We start from the raw sequence: 26,011 nt of genomic DNA, 5'->3' as shown, positions 1-26,011 counted from the left end.
TATAGAGCATACTATGATCACCATCTGCCCAGTTTTCTTCTTGCAGGGAAGAAGGTCATTATCTGTATACTTACTGAGAGAACAGCTACACATTATCTACCTCTTTTCTGCCACGAAGTCAGTAAGAGAACTGGTTTAGTAGAGGACAAAAATAATCTTATTTTCCAACTATTTTCTGCTAAAATATAACAGAAGAGTATATTAAAGCAGGAAACTTGAAGGTATAATCTGCCAATGATTCCAAGTACAAAGAGACAGCAGTCATTTCAGCTCTTTCACCTTAGCTTCTGCAAAAAGATTCTGCATTATCTTTAAGGTTTCTATTTTTTTTCATTCTTGAGAAAAACACATACATTCCATTACTTGTCACTTCAGTGTTCCAATTCTACACCAAGCAAAATTTCAGATGATATTTTAGACTAGAAAGTAGGACATATCTTTTAGTTCTTATCTCTGTCTGGAGTCAGGTATATATTTGCTCCTAATGAAATGCACAAAATAAGCATCTTACAAAAGACTGTTGTAATGTAATTTACAGCTGAAATCTACGTGCCAAACAGTGAAGCCATAGTGACGAAGCATACTCCTGCACCAAGAACAAAGGCATTCAAATTCAATAAACATTTTTACCAACCCCACCCCAAACTCTAAATGCCTTCAAATTTGAATAATTTCACTTTAGAGCAGGACTGGTGAGTATCTAAGTCTTTATGATGATTGTCATCTGGGATAGATGCAATAAAGGTCCACAGCTCTGGACCAACCCTCTAATGACCAAGCCTTCACCAAAGACAGCAATTCACAGACAAGAGAACCAGCATTTTTTTCTGATTCATACCTTGCTATTCATTCCAAAATTCTGAGATACTCAGATGTGATTATTACCCACCAGTTCCTAGTAAGAATCAATCTCTGATTGCAACAAATACTGCCTAACTTTTGGACAACCACTTGTCCTTGTAGCATAAGGTAAGCTGTCAACATTATTTAAACCAGCCCTGGTCTAGTGAGATTCAGGAGTAGCAGATAGCTGATGGCAATGCCTTGAAGCAATCACATCATGTTTTTCTTAGTAGCTAAAAGGAACTGTCACATAAAAATGTCTTTGGGCCTGAATACGATAGCACGTATTATTCACATTTAATTAAGATGAGCTTTACTACTAATACGTAACCCACATACACAGTTTCCATCAAGCCATTACAAGGTGATAGCTTACTTCCTATTAAGAAAATTAGAAGTGCTTTTTTACCTCTGAACAAACACAAGTGCCACAAGTGCTCTGCTGAGACGCAGAGACACCACGTATATCAGCAAAGAATTAGAAGCTGGTTTGTGCTCTGTAGGCCCTCCCCATTGTGATGGCTCCACAGCCTACTCAGGATGTGAAGAAGAGGGAAAACAGCCGGAGAGACGAGCACCTAACAACAAGGCTAGAGAAGAAAGCAGGGAAAGTCCTTCCTACAGCTGCTGTGAAGTAACTGCACTCTACCATGGCCTGCATTACGATTTGCAAAGCTTTGTTTCTGGTGGGTGAGGAAAGGACCTCTGTCTTAGCATTATAAACCTGAGTGAACAAACAGGAAAAGAATGTCGAGCTGTAGCATCTGACTGCTGCGTATTGCTGATATTCCCCAGCACATATTCCCCATCTGGGGTCAAAGATCAGCCAGGTCTCTGTGGTTTTGGCCTCACTAATGAAAACACTGGCCAACCCACCAGCTGAGGCACTGCGGGTGTAACTGGGCCAAAACAACCTGACAGCTGTGTGCTGGCACACCTTCAGACTTTATGTTTCAGCTCAGGCCTGATTTCAGTGAGTGACACAAAAGCAAAATGCAGTGTTTCATTACTCTTCAGCTTCTTCAAACTGCTGCACTTGTCCTATTAGCTCTGATAATGAGAGACACCGGAGATGAGGAGAAAGTGAGAGATGAGAAGTAATGTTATGAGCTCAGGGGACATCTCTAGGGCTTCAACAGTATGCAAATTGCCTGCATATTAGATGGTACTAAACAGGCAGTAACTTTAATAATCTTCCCTGGGCCAGAAATAGAATTACACAAATTTACCTTAAAAATGTTGATGGAAGTTGACATTTAAAATGTCACAATTTCTAGTCAGTTTAGTTGGATGGGAAGGAAATGCAGAAGAAGAATGCATCAGTACTGGCTGATATCCAGGAAAAAAGCTCCTGGGAGAAGGACCTGGGGGTTCTCATGGACAACTGGTTGACCACGAGCCAGCAGTGTGACCTCGTGGCCAAAAATGCCAACGATATCCTAGAGTGCATTAAAAAGAACATGGCCAACAGGTCAAAGGAGGTTCTTCTCCCCGTCTACTCTGCCCTGGTGAAGCCAGGAATACTGTGCTCAGTTCTGGGCTTCTCAGTTCAAGACAAATAGGGAATTACTGGAGAGAGTCCAACAGAGGCCTACACAGATGAATAGGGGCCTGGAGCATCTCCCTCATGAAGAAAGACTGAGAGACTGGGAGTGTTCAGCCCGGAGAAGACTCTACAACTCGTATAAATACCTGAAGAGAGGGTGTCAAGTAGATGGAGCTCTCTTCAGTGACACCTAGCAACAGGACAAAGAGCACAAAATGGAGCACAGGAAGTTTCATATGAACATGATAAAAAAATTCTATACTTTGAGGTACTTTGAGCTTGGAACAAGTTGCCCGGAGAAGTTGTGGAGTCTCCTCTGGAGACATTCAAAACCTGTCTGGACCATTTTCACTGTGCAGCCTACTCTGAGGAACCTGCTTTAGCAGGAGGGATTGGCTAGATGACCTCCAAAGGCCCCTTTCAATATCTATGACTCTGTGAAAAGGAAGCTGGGGAGAGAAAAGAGAGAAAGCAAGATGCTTCCACAGAAATTAAATTCCATATGTGTTGTAGATCATGATTTCCTAAATACAACTATTTATATCATCATTGCGGAAATCAGAATTGCAATTAAAATAAACACCTGTTATACTAAAGACTTTTCTATTGCCTGAAGAAAATACAGAACCAAATTAAATACATTCACCCTTGTTGTATTCTTCTGTTGAAGAGACCTGTGAAATATTTGGTAAAGCTTATGAAAAAGAAAACAAATAATAAACAATAAACAGAAATGACAAAATGTGCTACCGAACTCTCAAATGGAACAAATACAAAAAAATTCAGACCACCTATGCAGTGTTACAACAATGACAAAAAGCTTCTGCTTTAGGATAATGTGCATTTCATACAAATAATAAACTTATTTGAAATAGAGACTTCAAATTTATACCCTTCATCAAAACCAGAATTTCCTCAGATCACCCCACTCCCTTTTATATTTTGTTTTAAGTATTAATAGAATTCAAATTGAAAGTTTGATTATAGCTATAAAATTTAAGAATTATTCACACTGAATGAAAATAATCAAAAATCAATATATTACAAAGTGTCATCAGAATTGTGAATTTTCCTCCTACAGTTTTTACAGAAAGCAGTTTAGATCTAAGCATGATAGCAAATGTAGTTGTAGCTGCTGTATATCTATAAAAACAAACAAACAAAAGAAAACAAGAAAATACATTTCAATAAGCAAATTCTTCCAATTGTAGCTACACTGCAGTTATCTAACTTCAAAACCTGATCAAAATAACTGCAGAACACCTAGGGTACTCTAATTATCCTGGCATGACTTCTCAAAACCATTAGCATCACAGCTCAACAGTAACGAAAATCATCTCTATACTGGGTCTACTGCAACTGAATGAATACATTCAATATTTGGGATTAACATTGTGCTAAAACAACAGCTAGCTAAGAAAAAACATTTTGTCATAGAGTTGTTATCAATGTAATTCACAATTCAATGAAGCTCTAATAAGAGGAAAAAGAGGAAACAATATCCACTCCTAAGACCACATATTTGAAAATCTGCACATCTTCAGATCCAGAGTCCACTGTCCAATGCTGTATACAAATATCAATGTTTATTACAGTCTTGCTTAGTGTGGTTTCAGTGACAGACACAGATATGCACATAAGTAACATGCAGTCCTCCTGCATTCCTTTCTGTTCACCTCTGAGGCTACTTGGACTTAATCTTTGTGGCAGGGAGCAAGAATTTTCACATTTCTGTTTGAATCCATTTCTCAAGTTTCTCTCTAGAGGATCCCATACCTATTTCCATCTCCTCAGCTATCAGACAGAGAACAAAATCTATTGCCATATGACTCTTTGCAATCCAATTTCAAATACAACTGGGAAGACTAGAAAATATTAAGGTAGTTTACCTTACTGCTATATTCTCAATGCTAAAGAGTGAGAAAAAGAGAAATCTTTATTATAGCTCTCTTTTACATTTCTCTTATTAAAAATGAGCATGGTTGTAAAGATGTAAGAGTAAATGAAAAAAAATAAATGAACCATGCAGTTAGGCCCTGTGCACATGGGCAATTCAGTTATGCAGCCTGAGAATACTGTAGCCTCTGGTCAAGAGATGCTGCTGAGCATCTGAGGGCAGTCTTGTCACAGTAACCTTGCTCATCAGTGGGGTAAGTTCTGTAGTGGAATACACATCCACAGCCTGAGACAACCATCAGCCACCACGCCAAATGGGCAGAAAGAGCAGAAATGCCTGAAGTTTGAGCATTTCCACTCATCTGAGATGCTTTAATTTCATAAAAGCTAATCCAATTCTCCAACAGGAAAGTACGCTTACATGGAAAATGCAAGCAAATATATAAATATTCCCTTAAATATATGCATTAATGCACTAACATAAACATTTATATTTCTATACACATATTTTCCATATGTCTCTTTTAACGACATATATTAACATATACATACATACATACACACTTCCTCCACTGCACATGTTACCTAAGCATCTCTTTTTCGGTAACCTGAAGAATTAATGCCAGTCACTGCTTTTCGGGCTATCAGAGAATCACTGAATGGGAGAAATAAAGAAGGATCCAATACATTACTAACAAAGGTATACTTCCATACTGTTTGCTAAAAGATTTGCAACAGATTAATTACGCCTGCAAAATTAAGAAATACATTAATGAAATGTACTATGCAACCCCTATAATTACTGAAGATTAGAGTTATAAGCAGTGAAGAACTGGGACAGGAGCATAACATTAAGCAAACACTTAAGTTTTCATTTGTGGCTCATAATATGATGTGCTAATAGCAGTAAAAATGAGCAGAGGAAATACTAGCACTGTTTAACTTTCCTACTGAGTTTTCTTATGCCAGTTTTATTCAGACAGGACACATCCTTGCTGGCACTTACACATGTGTTGAACACTGAATTTCTGAAAATAAGGAAAAATGCTATCTAACACAATTTTTTTTTGTCATTATATTTACCATATTGACATTCAATAGAAATACAATATGAAAAGCTGGAACTTTAAACAATCTACAGGTGAAAGCTTATATATTAACCTACATACTGTTGAAAAAGCTTTTCAGAGATGCTCATATCAGCATCTACTAAATTTTCATTTATTTTTCTTCTTACACTACACCAGGTCAATTTTTAGTTAAAAGTACCTGTGGGCTACATTCTTATCTGAAAAAAAAAGCTGTTACATTGGAATTTCCATCCTACCTTTCTTCATAGAGAATTATAAAAAGAAAGGCTTGCTTTCTAAACCTCGCTTTTAACATTCATTATATATTAAAAGACAGCATATTATGGACATGTTTGCACACTGCAAATTATAATGTTTTGCAGAAAATGTTTCTCTCCATCTAGAGAGCATTTAACATCACAGCATTCAGGAAATCCCCAGAATTACAAAGCTATCATTGATTAAAAATGGGAAATAATAGCAAGTGGTCAAAGTGCTCGGAGGATCCTGCAGAGTCAGGTGAGGCAGGATGAACACCCAACAGAGAACTGAACATCCCAACACCACAGCTGCCACAAGGCAGGGCAGGGAGATCCAGTTTCCTTAGAAGTACAAGGTTTCCTCTTCTACCAACTAAACAAAAACAAACTTGGAAAACTAAGCTAGAATTTCAACTTGAATCCTTGCTCAAATACTCCTACTAGAATACAAGCTTTATTCTCATTACCTAAGAAAGTAGACAGAAAACGTTACTCGTGGGGTACAAAAATATCTTTTAAAACCAAAATACTTTTTTCTTTTGCCTCTTCTTTAAGCTGCAATTGCCACACAGCAAATAACAAGCCTAGCTTCAAATCCCACTTGTCCTTAAAGTCAATCAGATGTAAGACTGTGGTTGAGTCAATTGTGTGGGTCGTTTTTCAGTCAAACACCATCATGACATGCAATGTAGTTTAAAGGCCTCTGCAGCAGTAAAGGAGACTGGAAAGCTGCAGGATGAAGTGATGGAGTCTGGGAGACAGTGTGTAGGTAGATCCACTGGCTGCAAGGTGCTATATGGGCTGCATAAACCCACAGCTGCTATGATCGTGAGCTAACACTGCATGCACTGTTCTGTCTTAGAAGCAGCTCTGATGAACTGTGGCTAATCCCTTTGCACTGTGTATTTTTATTAAGTGTCTACAAATATGCAGATCCATGACATAGTGACTCCAGCTACATACAACACACGTGTAACCTATGCCTACATGCACATCAGCCAGCCACAGACATTTTGAAGCTACATCTTCCCAGTATTTTATTTCAAAAGCCTTGGAGAAGAACCAAGAAATTCACCCTTTCACTGTTTCCAAATAATTTAATTACTTCTGCTTAGGCAGGCTTCTCTAGCATCTTTAATTAGAGCACTATTTGTCTTCTGCACTGTCCTGCAGTGATGAGGTATTGAAACAGACAGACTTACCACCATAGACTGATTTCACCTTGATGAATGAAAGCATTAAACACTTCTGTCTCACAGAAATATACATAAAGATATAGACAAAGCACAGTATTTTATTCCCTGCGCATAAGGTCATATACTGCACACATTATGCACAACAAAAGAGAAATCCTTCCAAATTCAGGGACACAACGTTCTCAGCTTTTCATCGAATTTGCGATCTGGCAGACAATTTGATCCGATGCTTAAAAACAGGAAATAAATATCAATGCTTGAGTGCAAATTTAACATTTACCTCATTGCAAAAGTTTCCCAGCCCTATAACAGTTTTTGTAAGTATGTTTTCTTACAGTGGCCTCAAAACCCATCTCATTATACACAAACACTTCCTGGGGGACCTTGTAAGTGCATTTCCCTTCAGCCAGTAATGTGTTAACTTATTAATTAGAACTGCTGCTGCAGGGTAAAGGAAAAGAAATTAATTCAAGAGCTGCCTTCGCAGGCCAACCTATCTTGGATACTTTACTCACAGGAGAGCTATCTGCAATCCAGTTTTGTTTAATTAGTCCCACAAAAAGCAACTGTTCACTCTGATAAGAGCAGGGCAAGAGCAGGAAAAAAAAAGAAAGAAAGAAAGAAAGAAGGAAAGAAAAAAGCCCCACATCTCCTGTGTGCACCAATTTCATTTTTTAATTACATTCTGACATGAAAAACTGCTTGCTCCTTTCTCTCGCTGGCAAACCAAGAGCATTAGTCATCAGCCACTGTGTTCTTCCTCCTTACTCTGAGTCCGTCCCTTGAGTAGCCATGTTAGTAAGTCCTAGGGCTAGCACAGATCACTGTAAAATTTGCTGTGCAGATTTCCTCATGAATTTACGACCCTGCCACACATTTGCTGAGTGCTGATGCCAATACTGTCATGGTGTCTCTTCATTTTGATGCAGAAGCTCACAGGCTCTAGCAAAAGATTACCAAGGTCCTATCCAAAGAGGTGACAAGTCCAGGCTACTCTGTTTATCCCCCTGCATATTCCTACCACCTGCCTACTTTGCTCTGCCACTATCCAGACCTTTGCATGTTAGAAGCCAAGCATCCATGCATATAAACGGCCTTCTCTCACACATACATCTTTAAACTTTAATTCTTGTGTAGTGCGAGGTGTTGACACATGATAATCAGACTACAGAAATAAAAAGACAAAAGAAGTTATTTCTCTCAGATATAGAAGTATGTCAAGAATATTTCCCTTTCACTCATTCCAAATATTAGGAAGCTGTCTGAATCTCAATACTTCAGAATTTATCTCAGTGACACTAATTAAAATCCTTACCTATTTACATCATATTTTCACTCACTATCCAAATCACAAAAGCAGTTTCCTTTGAACTGTTTGAAATACTTTTTTGATGTAGCAATGTTATTTACTGGTAACTTTCCCACTTCCACAAAAGCAATTAAAACTCATGTTACACTGCTCTACACTAAGCTTTCACATTGAGCAACACTACAAACAACTTGAAACTTATCGTTACTCATCTGCTTCCTTTGCTAAGTTACCAAATCTAGTCAGATCCAGAACACTGCACATCTTATGAAACTATGTGTCTTTTAATAACAAGTCTTTTTTATTTCTTCAATGGCTCCGTCTTCCAGAAATATGTTTTCCCTGACATGCTGACAGAAGGTAAAGCAGAAAAAGAACTAGTGACACTTCACAAAGATTAAAAAAAATATCTGTTTTAAGCAGGAGTAATTTTGCTAGCAACTCAAAAAAAAATAAACTTCATTTATAAAAATAGAAACATCAGCTAGAATAATGAGTTAAAAATGAAGTTCAAAATCATAAAAATGAGCTAGGAAACCAAAGTGTATGTTTCAAGTTAGACTACGCAGTAAGTGATGGTATTCCTGTCATTCCCCATTCTTAAGTGAAGTGACTCTTCAGTTTAAAAAAGGGATTTTAAAGGTGGTGATGGGAAATAAAACTGGCCTAATCACACTTTGATATCATTTCATATAAAAATAAGATCATGATCATTCTGAGTGTGTTTGTTAAGCATACATCTCCCCAACCTTCCTATCCCATATGTTTTGCATCTCTTAGTCAATCCTTTGGGAATATGGAGAATCAAAAACCTCATTCTTTTGTTTGTTTTTTAATACAATTTTTACAAAGTTTTCTTTAACACATGGATGACTGTACAGATGCAAGGGACCACCACCCGCTATATTCAACCCACTCGAACACAGGAAGAGCTGAAATCATATCAAATAAGCTGCCCAAGAGCACTGTGTCCAGCTGTCAGCAGGAGTGCATAGGGGACACAGCCAGGAAGCAGGGGATAGGCCTGGGTGAAACAATACAGGGAGTAATGGGTAGGGATAGAAAGGAGGAGCAAGTAAAAATAAGCCTGCACAGGGAACATGTAGACAGAAACTATAGGGACTGCTGTTGTGGTGGAGGGATTGATATAACAGCAGATCTTTTTTTCTCCCATGAACACTGGGGTGTGAGGGTAACTAGGAGAACAGATTGAAAGGGTAATGTGTTGGTTTTTGGCTTTGGGTTATCTTTTTTTTTTCTTATAAAGCTTAGAAGGAAGATCTCAAGAGCTGTTTTGTTGGCAGACGTGGAAAAAATCTTTTAATGTTAGATAATCAGTTATTGATAAAGTTGGATAAAGTAATGAGATAAGAGGCAAAATACAGAATTAGCCGTTGTAAAATACCATATTGAAAAGGGTAATTTTTATTGGGTAACTGAAAGGCAAAATGTAACAAAGTAGAATCACTTTAAACAGCCCCAGAAGATCTCTTTTTCTTTCCTCCTCAAGATAGACAGAGGCTAAGAGGTCACAGCAGAGAAAAAAATAGCACACAAAAACTCACTGTAGAACAGCTTGACTTCTGCAATTCTTTCCATTTTTCCCAATGATGTAATTGCAAAGAATAATTTAAAACAAAAAAAACAAAAAACCTGGATAGAAATATTGATAGCTTTCTGAATCTTCAGAACTTTCTCAGATGCCTAGGGAAAAACAGATGCTGTTAGAAATGGTGTGTGCTTCTGAGTACGTAAGGGAAGTCATATGCACTTTCCTCTCTAAAGACAATGCTCTCCTTCTCTCTCAAATGGTAACATACTAGCATGATCCCAGAAATATTACAGATAAATTTTGGTACCAGTTAAAAAAATACATTTAAATACTAGATAAATTATTTTCTTCTTAATGAATACATAAAAAATAATGAGTATATCTAAAATCTAAATTACTTTTCTATCCAGGTCTTTATTATTTATTTACTAACTCCAGAGTGAGGTAAATGATCCAGGTGACTTTACAGCTGTGTCACGAGGCACAACTACTAGTTATAGCTCACTGCAGAAAGACAAGGTTGTGCAGCCCCTTATTCCAAGGAAGATCAGCACCTTAATGCCCTCGTTTTTAGAAAGAATCACTTCAAGGTTAGCCAAAGATAGGGAACATAACAAACACATTTACAATAAAAACAAAATACCAAAAGCATGTTTACACTGTTGTGCAATAGGCTATCAGAGAAGGAAGAACTACAAAGGAGTCTGAAGCAAAAGACTGAAAATGCAGCAGTGACTGCAGGAAATACCGAGGTAGCTGTGGAGCTGGAAAGACTGGAGACCCCAGATAAGACAGGGAGGTTTGTGCTTTGTGGGAAAAGCATAAATATAGATTTGGATGGTGGTGGTATCGATTTTGGTCAGTGGACTCTTTTTACACAATTACCATTTCAAAAATCATTTCTACATCATGCATTGCTTTCCAGCAGGTGCTAGCAAAAGCAGTACAATTTAATGCAGAGCCTGATACGCACACACTATTGGAAAGGGTATCAGCCAAACTGCAGCAGCATGTTGTTGTAATAAAATGGTTCTTTCCCTGCCCAGTAAATAGGAGAGCACAAAAAGGGTGACTCGAGATGGAAACAAGTCACCTAAGTATCTTGTGGGACAAATACATTATGTGGTTTGATGAGGTGTGATCATATAGGTGGTCATTTTGGAGTTGTATTTTCTTCTCACTGTTATTACTGTTTGGAGTCTGACTTGTTTTATTTTTGTTTATTTTGCCTGTGCACCAACTGTGAGTATTTTGTATTTGTGTGAGGGGCTCACATTTGGCCTGCAATTTTTCAGGTGGCAAGCAGTCACTCTGAGCCCTGCATGCAATCAGTTCAGCTGAGATGAGTCTTTTTGAAGTTCTGATACATGCCTGGGCTCATAATCACTCCATTTCAAATTTTCAAGTCCTATAAGAGTTCAAAGTTAGTACCACATAAACACAGTGGATGTTTCATGCATGTTGCCTATGTTTGTACAAACCAGTCAACCTATCAAAAAAACACCTATCTTGCTGACTAAAGGGTTTTAGGGGAGACTAATTTTTTGTGGCAGATGTTTGCCTAAAAGAAGTCACTAAAATGTCAGAATGAAGAGCATAAGAAATGCTAGTTAATGTTTAGATAAACCAGATGAAGCAACACAAGAATTAGTAAAGGATCATTTCAAATATCGTATCCCTGTGATAACTGGGCAAAAACTAAATGCAATTCATTTGTGTATGTGAACAGTATTGACACAGGTCTTGTGTAATTAAGAGGGTTACACCCCAAACTAAGGATAAATGTATATATATCAAGCACCAGTTGAATTTTTAATTAAGAAGTAGCTGTGACTGGATCAGAAAGGATTACATCATAATTACAGAAGTATTAGAGGGGAAAAAAAATCCAGTCATTCTAGAATAGTCTCTGTAAAGATTGTTTTCCATGTATTTCCCAACTCCTAGGATTCAAGAAACTAAAAGATTTGTATACAATGATCTATTTTTTCCTATTATTCTCTGCATTTCTGAATACTACAGTAACAAAGGGAAAGGAGACCAAACAGAAAACTTAAGAAAATCAGAAATTTCTGCTAATAGTCTTACCTAATTAAGAATAGCACTCACAAATTCATTTCTCTAGTTCTGAGATGAAACCTAGTGAGTTACAAGATGTCTCAAAGAGGAACGCACATTCAACATCATGGTTTTGGAAAGGGGGAGTCTGGGGAAGGATAAAAGCATCTGATAGCCCTAGCTAGCTTAAAATTTAGCAAGTATTAACGTGCCAATACTTTGCAACAGAGCTTATAAGGTTGTGCTTGTCCTTTAGACATTGCTTAATTAGAATTACATAGATCAAATAAAAACTTCTTACCGATGACTTCCATCAAGATTTGATTTGTGGATGAAATTCAGTTTAGCATCTGCCCAATAAAGTTTCTGTTCTTCATAATCCAATGTGAGTCCATTTGGCCAATAAATGTCCGTGTTGACTATAATGGAGCGGCTTGAACCATCCATCCCAGCACGTTCTATCTTTGGCACTTCTCCCCAGTCTGTCCAATACATGAACCTATAATTATTTTAAAAACAGAAAAAATAAAGAAAGCATAAGTATAAATCTACTATTGGAACATTTAATACCATTTTCATTAAGGTGAAAGCTATCTTTATTCTACAATGCCAGTGTTTCTGGAGCTCTATTTTACTGGGTAAGGTACATATGACCTGGGAATAAAAAAAAACAAAACACCTATCACTTTAGAAAATGAAGGAGAAAAAAAACAAATCCGCAGTACTATGTCACATTATACTTCCAAGCATCTCTTTCTTTCCTCAAGTCAGCTAAGATAGGTAGGCATATCCCACAGATCTTGACAATAATCAACATTAAACAGAAAAGATGGATATTGCAGACTATCATGAAATAATCTCTTTAACAAGAGTCAATGTGGGGGGCATGGCAAAGAAAGGTTTATACCCAACATCTTAGCAGATGTACATAAACAGTTAAGCAGATTTGATGGAAGACCAACTCACATTCTTTTTTTTTCCTCCAGAGAAATCCACAGAAAGGCAGCTAAGTCAACACATTTAGAAGTATAGTTTTCACACACTGAATGGACATAGCTCTGTAAAATCTTTTAAGATTGAGTAAGGGTCATTACTTGGAAATGTATGAGAGAAGGGAATTTATCTGGTTGTGTGTAAGACTGAACTTAAGCAAGGGAAACCACATCATTAAGACTGTACACTGTGGAGGAGGAATAGTATTCCTTCTTTTTCTGCAGGTGGTAGAAGATTGGTTTACTTCTGAGTTGTTAACATAATGCAACACTAAACAAAAACAATTTGTAATATAAACAGATTAGACAAAGTGTGCCAGCGAAGCTTGCTATGTTATGTTGTTGCAGCTGGGCAGACAAAAGTCTACTGTTCTAAGTTGTTTTTCTTAACCCTATGTCATCTGCTGGCATACCTGCCTGTATCTGTGTTCCTTAACCTGGCTCAGTCAAAACAACCCAGACTTGGAAAGGTCTGAAGCTTTAAACTAACCCAGATTGTCACACAACAACAAAATGTCAACTATATGGTGCCCACATGTGAAGAGGCCTGGCCACCCATCCTTTAAAGAAAAGCAAATGTGCAACACATTTAAGCAACATTTGCAGATGAAGTTATTCTTGGCAAAGATTTATTTAAAAAAAAAAAAAGTCAGGAAATTCCATGTCATCTTTTTCCCCTTAATCCATGTCTACAGCTGTGCATTAAAACAAACAGACTATCTGTGGACAGAAATGCAGCTGATGAAAACAAATGTTGTTCTATTTAATACAAGTGAGTCATTCTTTATGGAGAAATATACCTGTATGGCACAGAGAGAGAGCATTTGAGACTGCCGCAGTCATGAATGAATGCTATAGAGAAATCATTTTCCTGCCATGAAGAAGAAAAAAAACAAATGATCTTCAGATAGGCAGCACAGTAGCAAGTTGCCTGGTCAAGCTGCGCAGTAAAAAAAACTACAGACTCAAAAAGTTTTAGAAGTCACACAGCACTTCTCCAAATAGCACGTGTGAGGAAGAAGGGACAATAAGGAAGAAATATTTTTAAACTTCTTTTAAAAGGCTCTTCTTTACCCCAACTTGTCATGCCCCAGACTTCCTGATACTTCTTCAAGGTTAATAGGTTCCAAGGTCCTAGCCACCCTGCTAGACTGATTTTTCAGGCTGAAACAGAAAGCTCATTAGTTGCTGTATAGCCTTGCCTTCTTCCCTGTCTCTCTCTCACCTCTCACACACAGTACAATTAATGAAGAGAAAAACAGGTAAGGGAAGTCTAGCCACAAAGTAGTCTTCCCAGACTACATAAAACCAGCCACGTTTTATTTGTCAGAGGAGGCCACATGCACATAGCATTTGTTTTAAGATTCTGCAGCGCTTCCATTCAGCTCTGATGGCCTCTGCTCCATTTCTGCCACAGCTTTTTCTACTATCTTCTTTCTGTTAACCACCACTCTGCTTAAATCCCATGGTTCTAATGTCTACATTAAAAACCTTTGGAACCGATCATGCTCCAGCTAATGGCATCAAAGCTGTGTTTCACTCAGGAAACTGGGTTTTTCATCACTGTCAAAGCAATCCAGGTGATAGTTTGAAAACCATCTTTTTTCAGTAACAGCAGCCTCCTGGAGAGATCATCTCTTGCTTGCAATACAGTGCTTACGTGGCTATGGAGCAAAAAGGATTCAAGGAACAGGTTTGGGCTAAAATAATCAGCTATCACTCTGAATGATCTCCAGTGCGCTGCAGTGGTCTACAAGCACTTCCACTTGTACACAGGCTGGAGGCCTCTACAGCTGCTTAAATCAGGGGCCAGCAACACTCGCTAAGTTCCCAATTTCAGTTTCTTATTCAGAAAGTACAAGCACTTCCCCACAACAGCTGAGCAAGTGGCACAGGGTGTGGGAGCCAGAGGAGACGAGAAGAAGTGTTTAAAACAGCTATAAGAAATGCAGCCCCATCCCCCCTCAAACCATGCTTGAAGCTACCTGTGATTACTATAAGGAGACCTGGCCAACAGCCAGAGTACAGATGGACACAGCTGTAAACTTTTATTATTGCAGAGGTGCCAGCAGATTTTTCTACAGAGATCTCAAATCATTTTTGCGAGTAACATCAAACTACTCACATCCGTCTAGTGCCAGTTCTCTCTTCTGGATGCCTCAGATTCTTGTAAGATTACATAATGGTTGGTAAGTGAGCCACACAGAGCCATACAGAAAAGCTAAGGATCTTTCTCCCTCCCCTTCAAACATATTTAATTAACACTTAATTAAAAACAATCAAAAACAACAACAACAAAGCAAAGCCTACAGGCTACAGCAAGACATTCACCAATAAGGAACAAGCTCCCCAGAGAGGTTGTGAAGTCTACTTCTCTGGAAATATTCAAAACCTGCCTGAAAGCTTCTCTGTGCAACCTAGTTAGGGAACCTGCTCTAGAAGCCGTGTTGGACTAGGTGATCTCCAGAGAACCCAGAGAGAGAGTCAAATCTCTCTCTAATTGTCATGGTTCAATGTTTTTTTGTTTTGAGGGGTTCGGGCTGCTTCTGAAGTAGTCGGTACTGACACACAGCTCCTTCTGGCACCTCGACTGCCAGTGCTGAACTGGATGTTTAAGGGAAAGGTTCCCTCCACCCATCATGCTACTGATGCCACTTGGAGTAAGTGGATTGCACTGATTACACAACAAGCACGGATGGGGAACCTCAGCCGTCCAGGAATCCTAGAGGTCATCATGGACTAGCCTGAAGGTAAAAAGTTTGGAACACCACCAGGAGAAGAAATAGCTCATGCTAAAGAGGCCCCACCATACAATGAACTACCAGAGAATGAAAAGAAATATGCCCTGTTCACAGATGGATCGTGTCGTATTGTGGGAAAGCATCGCAGATGGAAATCTGCTGTGTGGAGCCCCACACGACAAGTTGCAGAAGCCACTGAAGGGAAAGGAGAATCAAGCCAATTTGCAGAGGTAAAAGCTGTCCAGCTGGCCTTAGATGTTGCTGAACGGGAGAGGTGGCCAATGCTCTATCTCTACACTGACTCATGGATGGTGGCAAATGCCTTATGGGGGTGGTTACAGCAGTGGGAGCAAAATAACTGGCAAAGAAGGGGTAAACCTATTTGGGCTGCTGAACTGTGGAAAGACATTGCTGCCCGAACAAAGAATATGGTTGTGAAGGTGCGTCATGTAGATGCTCATGTGCTACTGAAGAACAGCAAAACAACCATCAGGTAGACCGAGCAGCCAGAATTGAGGTGGCTCAAATAGACCTGGACTGGCAGAACAAGGGTGAATTATTTCTGGCTCGGTGGACCCATGAGACCTCAGGTCATCAAGGGAGAGATGCAACATACAAATGGGCTAGAGACCGAGGGGTGGACTCAACTATGGATGCCATTGCACAGGTTATTCATAACTGTGAAACATGTGCCATCATCAAACAAGCCAAGAGGATGAAACCTCTCTGGGAGGAAGGGCGATGGCAAAAGTACAAATATGGGGAGGCATGGCAGGTTGATTATATCACCTTACCACGATCTCGCAATGGTGAGCATTATGTGCTTACTATGGTGGAGGCAACCACTGGGTGGCTCGAAACATATGCAGTACCCCATGCTACCGCCCGAAACACCATATTAGGGCTTGAGAAACAAGTCCTGTGGCGACATGGCACCCCGGAAAGAATTAAGTCAGATAATGGGACTCATTTCAAAAATTCTCTTGTAAATACTTGGGCCAAAGATCATGGCATCGAGTGGATTTACCATATTCCCTATCATGCACCAGCCTCTGGTAAAATTGAACGATACAATGGATTGTCAAAAATGATGCTAAAAGCACTGGGTGGCGGAACATTTAAGCACTGGGAGAAGCATTTGGCAGAAGCTACCTGGTTAGTCAATACCAGAGGATCTATCAATCGTGATGGTCCTAACCAATCCAGTTCCCTACATAGCGTAGAGGGAGATAAAGTCCCTGTTGTACATGTGAAGAACATGTTAGGAAAGGCAGTTTGGGTTCTTCCAGCTTCTAGAAAGGGCAAACATCTCCGTGGTACAGTTTTTGCACAGGGACCAGGATCCACTTGGTGGGTAATGCAGAAGAATGGGGATGTTCAGTGTGTACCACAAGGAAACTTGATGCCGGGGGAGTGCAGTTACTAATTCTATATATATGCATATAACCATGTGTGTGTAATGCATTTTAATCATTTTTTTTCTTTGTATATATGTATATATATTTTAAGCATGATGTAACGATGTAGAATAAGAGGTGGAATGTCATGGTTCTATGTTTTTTTGTTTTTGTTTTTTGTTTTTTGGGTTTCAGTATTCCACATCAAAACATCATGTAGTGTACGGGGCATTAAAGTGTCACTGCCCCAATCCCAGTACCTATCCCTGTACATTACAGCAGTCACGGGATCTGGCCCTTCCAGGTGGGGGGGGCGCTCTCTTGCTGCCTGGCAGTGGCTGCTGGAGGGTGCTTTCCTGGCCGTTCCAAGCTGTTCAGGTTTGACTCGCTCCCGGGAACTCTCTCATCTTGTCTGATTTATTAATCTCAATTTCAATTAAATTGTATAGATTGTGTTATCTTGCATTCCAATATTATAGTAAAATAAGTTTTCCTCCATAGATTGTTGCCGCTGCTCTTTTCCTCCCTTCCTTCCTTCCCATTTTTGTGGGACTGGGGTGGTGGGGGAGGGCAGAGGCCTGTCGCCCCTGTCATGGACATAGATTGATCTGGTCAACTCCATGACACTAATCTAATAAAAATAGTACCACATCATATTAAAAGTGATTCTGAGTATCTACATTTCTTTTTTCTATTTCAGTAACTAATGATTTTATTTTTAAAAAAATTGTTTTAATTAAATAACCTTAAGATTTTTCATCTTACTGTTAAAAGCCATGCACATCAGACTTTAATAGTAAGACTTCATAAATAGTTGTGAGCTGTTATAAAAATTAACAGAATAACTACTTTATTTATCATGGTTAATTTTAATATTAGGTGCTCGTGTCAAGAAACATTGCAGCTCCCCCTCAGAGAATTAAGGTCCATCAAGCAGAAAAGAGGAACGGTCTTCAGCATCAGTAGGTATGATGTTTTATTTGACTGTGGTCCAGAGTGTTCATTACTCCTTTAATGAAAAATTGTGAAAATGTTTATCTTATACAGTTCGTTGTGGTTCAACTCAGCAGGTGGCTCGGCACCACACACTCTCTCACTCCCTCCCTTCCCAGTGGGATGGGGGAGAGAATTGGAGGGAAAAATATTAGAACTCATGAGTTGAGATAAACCTATTTACTAAGGTAAAGAAAAGAAAAAGGATAATAGTTAATGACAATTTATCTGTATCTATCTATATATATGAGTGTATATAACAGGTGATGCACAAACAATTGTTCATCACCCATTTGCTGTCTGACTCAATTCTTTCTGGGGTGCCATGTCCCCACAAGAGCTGCTTTTCAAGACTCAGGATACTATTTCAGACAATGGCAGTCATCCAATGGTTGCTCTCACAATTGTAAGCGCATGCCATTTGTCAAGACAAATTTGTGGAAGTGTGATATAATCCACCTGCCACGTCCCCCCATATTCGTATTTCAGTCATCATCCTCTGTACCAAAGAGGTTTTATTCCACTTGGCTTGCTTAACTATAGCACATGTTTCACACTTATGGATAACCTGTGCAAGAGCGTCCATAGTCAAGGCCACCCTTCAGTCCTGAGCCCATTTATAGGTTGCATCTCTATTCCTTGATGGCCTGAAGTGTCACAGTCCCACTGAGCTAGAAATAAGCATCTATCACAGTAGTTGGGTATTCTATTACATTTTTATCAGATCCAGAAGTATTCTCTTCCCCTTGAGAATACTGAACAATGTTGAAAAGATCTCAGTGGCATAGTCCAGATCCAGCACACTGCAGTGGTTTGTGCCTCTTTAGGATTGCCAAGGCAACAGCAGATCTTTTCCAAATATTCTACTAGTTTGTCAGGATTCAGTTGTTCAGAGGTGAAGTTCCAAACCACTGGGGGTGCCCACTACTTTAGATACCTGCCCAAACAATCCCACACTTCCTACAACTCAGAACTATCCCACCTCAGGGCAGGTATCTGGGTGACATTCTTAAATAATGTCACGAAACACATTCACAACAAATAGCAATAGGAACATGGTAGATTGAATTTCCCACGGATATTCATAACTCCCAAGAGCTAATGTAACTAGCTCTTGAGCTCTAGTGAAAGAAGGAAAAGTGAAAAAGAGGCTGATGAACTGCTGGAAAGTATCCTCCTCTATCTCCTCCATAGCCACACTCCCCGAAAGACAAAGAAAAGAGTGTAATCGTTAATAGAATCAACAACATGCCATCAGAGCCTAACAATGACTGCAATGCTGAATACACACAAAACAGTAATTTCTCAGCTGGCAGTTTTATCATAAGATAAGCCAAGGCCACACAGCGAGCAAAAAAAAAAAAAAAAAAATCTTAATCCAACCCTCAGAGGTGACAAACAATGCATCAGGGAAAATAAACAGCAAGGAAGGTGCTACACAGTATAGTTCCACAAAAACTCAAAGAGCTGTATAAATAGGGAAACAATTAACATAGTGACTAGCAATTATCAAACTACCACAAAACCCTGTATTAACATGCTCCAGGGCCAGATCTGCTGTTATCTCAACATTCTGTGCCCCACGTTGGGTGCCAAAATGACTGTTGCGTGTAATTAGGCAGGTGGCTCAGTACCACACAGTCATTTGCTCACTACTCTCCTTCCCAGTGGAACTGGGAAGAGAATCAAGGAAAAAAGAAAAAAAAAAGCATTCCAACTTGTGCGTTGAGAGAAAACTTATTTAGTAAGATAGACAAAAGGAAAATATTTATGACTATAGATATATATACATGCACATATATATGGACGTATACAACAAGTGGGGCACAAACGATTACCCATCAACCAACTAGCCCCTCAAGCAGTGGAAGAGAGAGTGATGCACCCCTACCCCTTTCAAAACTCTTTCCACATTATGTCTTATGCTATGGAATAGCATGTTCCCTTTGGCCAGTTTAAGTCAGCTGTCCTAATTCTGTTCCCTTCCAGCTCATTGGGCCCTTTGCTGAGAACGGCCTCGGCTCTGCACAACACTGCTTAGCAGCAGCTATAAACATCAGTGCATTATCAACATTTTTTTTCTTCTAGAGAAGAAACAAAGCACCATACCAGACACTGTGAAGAAAACCTGTCTCAGCTGAAACTAAAACACAGGTATACCACATACAAATATTAAGAACAATGAGAAGAAAAGCTTAAACCTACAAACATTTTCCCGTGCATTCTTAAACTCATGGGTGTTTTTTTTTGGTTGCTTTTTCATTTGTTTTTGAATTTTGGCATCTCCTGTAAGTAAAGTGAAACAGGCTATAAAAACTTCCTCTTCAAAACCATCAGAAATCACTATGCACTGTACAGCTGTAACTTGCTAGTTGTCATTTGCTTCAAATTATAAATTTTTGCCATGGCAAAAGAAAGGAAACAGCGTTTCTTGATTCCACTCTGAGAGATGAACAAACACGGTAAAGAACAGGGTTTCTTTTCCAATAAAGCTCAAAGTCTAGGTGCACTGAGGGTAGATTATTTCCTATACGCAGAAAAAAAAGCTTGCACAGTACAAATGCTGAGATTAAATACTATAATTCAGCAGTGATTTCCAACAGTACTCACACTGAGACAGAAATTCATGTCCAGCACCTATCGGCTTTGCAATCTTCTGATCTGTGATGCTCCCCATCACTGATACGGATTCTTTCAGCCCCGCTATCTTGCACGAAGCCAGACCCCTGCCAGGAGCATCATTAAAGCCGCGGCCAACAGCTGTTTCACTCATTGAGCAGGGATACCATAAACAGCACTTAGCTGATTTTAAGGCAGTTAATTGGGACACCTTGCAGGGCAGGCAATCATTTACCTTCACGAACATTATTCTGTGGGAAGAACAGCTGCCTAATTGGGACAGCCAATTATTTGGTTAAGCCCTTCACAGTGGATGCTTCAACTTTCCAATTATGCTCGTTTGCGTCCCTGAGAACCTCTAAACTCCACAAGGACCCAAAGAGCCACCCAGCCTCAGAGCCAGGGTAGGCTTCAAGGGCACAGCATCCTCTGGAGCTCATCAGCTCTGCAGTACTCCCTGCAGAGCTTGGCACTCGACTCGCTCTGCTCCACACTAGCAGGACTGCCACTCTTCCGATGAGGAAAAGTGAAATTAAATAAGAAACACAAATTGTTCATGAAAAAGGTGTATCACATATATGCATTTGGCTGCTTAAACTAGTTCTTGACTTTAGAAGAAGAAATGTCTGTAGTCCTTCAGGACTTCAAGAAAAAAAAGCCTAAACAAGCAATCATTCCATGTGTCCTCAATAGAAACTTGTTGAGGAAGATTTAAGGAGGAATGGAACCACAATCCAGAAGGACTTAAAGTCTCAAACTAAGCAGAAAATGAGTTTTCAAATGGACTCTAAGTACCATCAGAAGGTTCTAGCATGAAGTTTCTCAACTGATTGAAAACTTCAAGAAATATTTTCAGTCCTTCAAAAGAAACAAAAAATTTACACAGTCAACCAAATACAGAGATAATTTATTCATGAGAGAGGAAGAAATATTCCTTCAGGATACGATCAAGATAAACACAAATGAGATGTTCTTAGCTAGTTGAGAACTGCAGTTTTTCATAACAGTTTGTCTCTATGAATAAGCACAGGCATTAACTGAACACGATTCTCAGAGTTGCTCTACAGTAATATCTTACATTATCTCTCTGTACTCAAGGAAAATTTCTGTGCAATTAACTCATCCTACACAAGTTTTCAACTGCCTTTGTGCAACTACTCTTGAATGCGCTTAGAGCAGCTATACAGGGAATTAGGCATGAGCTATTAACATCCTACTACACTGAATTTCTTTCCCTTAAATTTTCTGGTTTGGGAGCCCACAAGCTCCTATCAAAACTACAGTTTCTCATTTTGGCTACGCAGAGCTGACTCATTTACTGGACAAAACAAAAACATATTTTGCTGAAAATCAAGTCTTTCATATTTCATTCTCCTCAAATACATCAGTGTATCTACCAAGTTACTAGAAAACCCAGAAATGCTAAAATGCTGCAGCTTTTTAATTCCCTACCCACCCCGTCCCCTAATTCCCACCTCCATCCTCTGCATGCTGGTAAAGGCTGGAGGCCTGGCATACTTCCACCTCTGCTCCATTCATTTCACAGTCCAGACTATTAGTGTTCAGATCACTAAAACTATCGAGGAGTCTGTTCAGCGACTTTAGCACAATGACCAGAAGTAGAGATATCTCATTCTGCTATTGCTGCCAACAAAGCAGTGACCTCTTGAAGCATCTGAAATCAATGATCAACTACTGCAGCCTTCACAACGGATCTCCCAGGAATCCTAAAAGACTAAACAAACAAATGGGGAAAACACTGTGCTAAATTTCATGTCTGTGTACATCAGCCATATAATAGAAAGAAGTCTACTGGAATACATATTTTGTGAGACATGCAAATAATGTTCCTGGTGTACTCTACGCTGGTTCCTCAAAAGAACTGACCCACCCTGGTGACAGTAGTTCTGCACAAACGGCTGCATTTATCCTAGCACCTCAGGCAGTACGCTCATCAGGCAAAGACCCACCTGTAATCAGTAAGGCAATATGAGGACTTCCTCATAAGATCTGGCTTTAGTTTCCTATATACTTCTCATCTGGTAGGAGAAAGAAATTTTTGTTTGACCTTTCCTTTTCTTTAATTTATTTTTTAAAATGAGGGATAAAAGCAAACATTTCCATTTTGGAAAGAAGAAATATTTCATTGAAGCTGTCAGAAGCTGAAGCTTTGATTCTAACTCATTATCAACAATACATTATAAAATTAGAATGAGATTTTGGAGATTGTTTTCTCAAGTCCTAAAAATAATATACTGGAAGATATTTATAAGAAATCAAAATGGTAGCACAAACTTACTTGATAAACTTATTTTCTATGCATGAATAAGGATTTAATATGCAAAAGTATCTCTTAGCCAAAATGCTGGCTGTTTTCAGGTTTCTAGCTTGAGAAATATTCTGGGCAATCTGACAAGAAAAGCACAGAGGGGAGATTGTTTTTCATTTTCATCCAGACATTTCTGAGAGTCTGTAGGAAGTAACATTTGACTGAACTGTCAAACATGTGCTTAAACACTGTACAATTGCATGCATCAGATTGTCCTTTTGGACACATCCTAAGGAAACAAGAAAAAGAAGTTCATCAGAAAACAAGAAGTTGTTTTTGCTGAATGCACAGGAAGGCAGAATTTCAGTTGTTTGAGCAGGTGGAAAGGTCTTTCCCTCCATGAACTTGTAAATTACCCTTTTCTATCTCCAGACATAAAAGGTCTAACAGTGTGCCTTCTACACTTATTGAACAGAAGCCATTTTTTCATTTATTACAGAGCAAGCAGGAAATAAAGCTGTCATAACTCAGTAGCATTAAAACAAACAAACAAACAAACAAACAAACAAACAAACTGTCCCAGCTTTAGCCAAATAAATATAGAAAGAAACAGTTTCTTCTCTCTGTTATCTATTTAACATCACCACTAGACCCTAGCTGACTGCAAAATGGAAGTGAAAAGCAGATGTGGGCTGGAATGCCTCAGTCAGCCCTTTCTGCAGGAATTGGCCCAAACATCATACACCAGACCCTGCAAAGTTCAGCCAGATTTTTAGTTGCAGGTAAGCCAACAGAAAATTGAAACATAACCTAATGTAATAGGAGATGGACAAATTGACAAAAGGAAAACACTTGCCTTCCAACATATCTTGCTTCTTCAAATTTTCAAGAAAATATCAGAGGAAAGCAAACAGGTTGGCAGTGCTGACAGAATTTCAATGCACACACGTACACACAAAACAACCATACCATAGTCTCTAGAGAAGCTAGCAAAGAAGCAGGGGCAGGACCTCACACCACTGCTGTGCAGCTCTGGAAACTGAGTCTCACAGATATTTGTTCCACTGAGTCTTCAGAGCTAGCTGAGCATTGCCCAAGAGCAGACTGTGAACACAGAACACCTGGTTTTAAACTGCTCTTCAAGATCCCATTAAAAGATACAGATCCCCATGCCTATGAATTGAACAAAACTCTGAAAGCAAGTATAAAAGAATATTTAGCTATATTGAAATGATAAGTGGTGGAGAGCGCAAGAAACTGCTAGAATTATTCCTCACAGTCATTCCAAGAGAAACTTTACTTGGTACTTTGCACAATGAAAAATAATTTGTCTCTTTACAATGTTTTGTATTAAACATACAAATATTTGCACCATAGAATATTTAGAATTCACTAATTTCAAAGAGCCTTGAGCTGAAACTGAACACGTGCAAATCAGCTGCTACTGTTAATTTTTCAGTCTCTGCTTTGACAAGTACGAGAATCTTTGCAGTGAAATCAAACTTGCTACTTATATTTCAATATCAAAAAAAGGATAATTTTCCTCACCCCTTTACACATCCTTTATATAGGAAGCAAAGAAAGTTTTTTGTTGCAAGTTGTTCAGATGAAGCATTGGTTTTTCCCTATGTATGCATCTTAAATTGAAGCACTAGGATCACATCTACTGTACCACAGCAGGAAGTCATAAACTTTACCCATATTGCCTGGTACACGAGAGTGAGAGGAGAACCCATTTTGCATTCTCTGCTGTTACCTTCCAGCAAAAAGTCATACCACTGTACATCACTATGCAGTAGCATTATTTCCTACCTAGAAGGACTTAGCGGTTCTAGTAGATGTAAAACTCAACATGAGCCAGCTGTGTGCCTTTGCAGCCCCAAAGGCTAATGGTATCCTGAGCTATGTTAGAAGAGTGGTGGTCAGCAGAGAGAGGGAGATGATTGTCCCTCTCTACTTTGCCTTTGTGAGACCCCACCTGGAGTACTGTATCTTGGTCTGGGATGCTCAGAACAAGGAGGATGTGGAGCTGTTGGAGTGGATCCAGAGGAGAGCAGCAAGGATGATAAAAGGGCTGGAGTACCTCTCCTATGAAGACAGGCTGAAGGAGCTCCGCTTGTTCAGCCTGGAGAAGAGAAGGCTCTGAGAAGAACTCATTACAGCCTTCTAATATTCAAGGGGATCTTATAAGCAGGAGGGAAAACTACGTTTTTACATTGGCAGACTGTGATAGGACAAGAAGGAATTGTTTTAAACCAAAAAGAAGGGAGATTTAGCTAAGATGTCAGAGGAAAGTGTCAGAGAGAGGGTGGTGAGGTGCTGGAACAGGCTGCCCAGAGAGGATGTGAACGCCGCATCTTTGGATCTGTTCAAGGCCAGGCTAGATGGAGTCCAGAGCAACCTGATCTAGTGCTTGAGCTAGTGTTTGGCTACCCTTCCCATGGTAAGGTGATCAGAACTAAATGATCCCTGTGGTCTCTTCCAACCCAAGCCACGCCATGATTTAATGCATTAACAAATCAAGCTGCCTTGAACTTTCAATATCACGTTTCTAGCAGGCTCCTGATTCTCTTCCCATAGTTTCCAACATATTGCTCGGTAAGGAAATCAGGCTTACGTGTATGTAACCCTCATTCCCTAGGTTGGTTTTTTTTTTAAGTGAATTGGGAATGACATTTAGGGGCTCATTAGATTTTCAGTGCAGTGTCTGTCCTTGTGATTTGTTTATCAGTTTCTTGATAAGGAAACCAACTTGATGCCCTCTGTTAGCAATCTGCAGGCAAACCACTGTTCTGAAATGCCCTTGTTTGCCTTGAATTTTTTTTTCCTTCTGTACTTTGATCATCCACTAGACTCACTGAATCACTTATTCTGCTGTAAGAAAGCAACATGAAGCAATTAGTCTTTTCATACTACAAAATTACCAAAAATAAGGTCTTATTTTTAACCCATCAAAAGCTGCAAGATGCTTGTGAACAAATAAACAAAAAAAAAAAAAAAAAAAAAAGGAAAGAGATCATCCTATGGAAGATAAAAAGTATAGAAACAAAAAGAATCAGTGTAATTAATGCATAATAAGACAGGACACAGTACACCTGAGGTATACATTGAGCCCTAATTCTGGAGATCAAGACTAGGCGAGCTTTGCAGTTGTTGAGGAGGAATATTTCTAGTGAACATTTAGAAAGCCATACTACACATGATCAGAATATAGGCTAAAGGCTTTACACTCAGATGAAACGAACAGCCCTTCATTTACATACTGGAGAA

General features: G+C 39.2%; 1 protein-coding gene across 2 annotated transcripts in view; it reads right to left on the bottom strand.

The window, feature by feature from the left end:
- The window catches only part of LRP6 (LDL receptor related protein 6), a 123,679-nt gene that overhangs the window by 57,414 nt on the left and 40,254 nt on the right, over positions 1-26,011 (bottom strand). For both annotated transcript variants that reach the window (XM_052690445.1, XM_052690446.1), the window contains exon 3: positions 12,032-12,229. In XM_052690445.1, coding sequence (XP_052546405.1) covers positions 12,032-12,229 — 198 coding nt within the window. The remainder of the gene's footprint in view (positions 1-12,031; positions 12,230-26,011) is intronic.

This window comes from Tympanuchus pallidicinctus, unplaced genomic scaffold, assembly GCF_026119805.1.
Source record: "Tympanuchus pallidicinctus isolate F22 unplaced genomic scaffold, pur_lepc_1.0 scaffold27, whole genome shotgun sequence".
NCBI lineage: Eukaryota > Metazoa > Chordata > Aves > Galliformes > Phasianidae > Tympanuchus > Tympanuchus pallidicinctus.
Note: the sequence above shows the minus strand (reverse complement) of the source record. Positions and strands in the feature narration are given on the sequence as shown.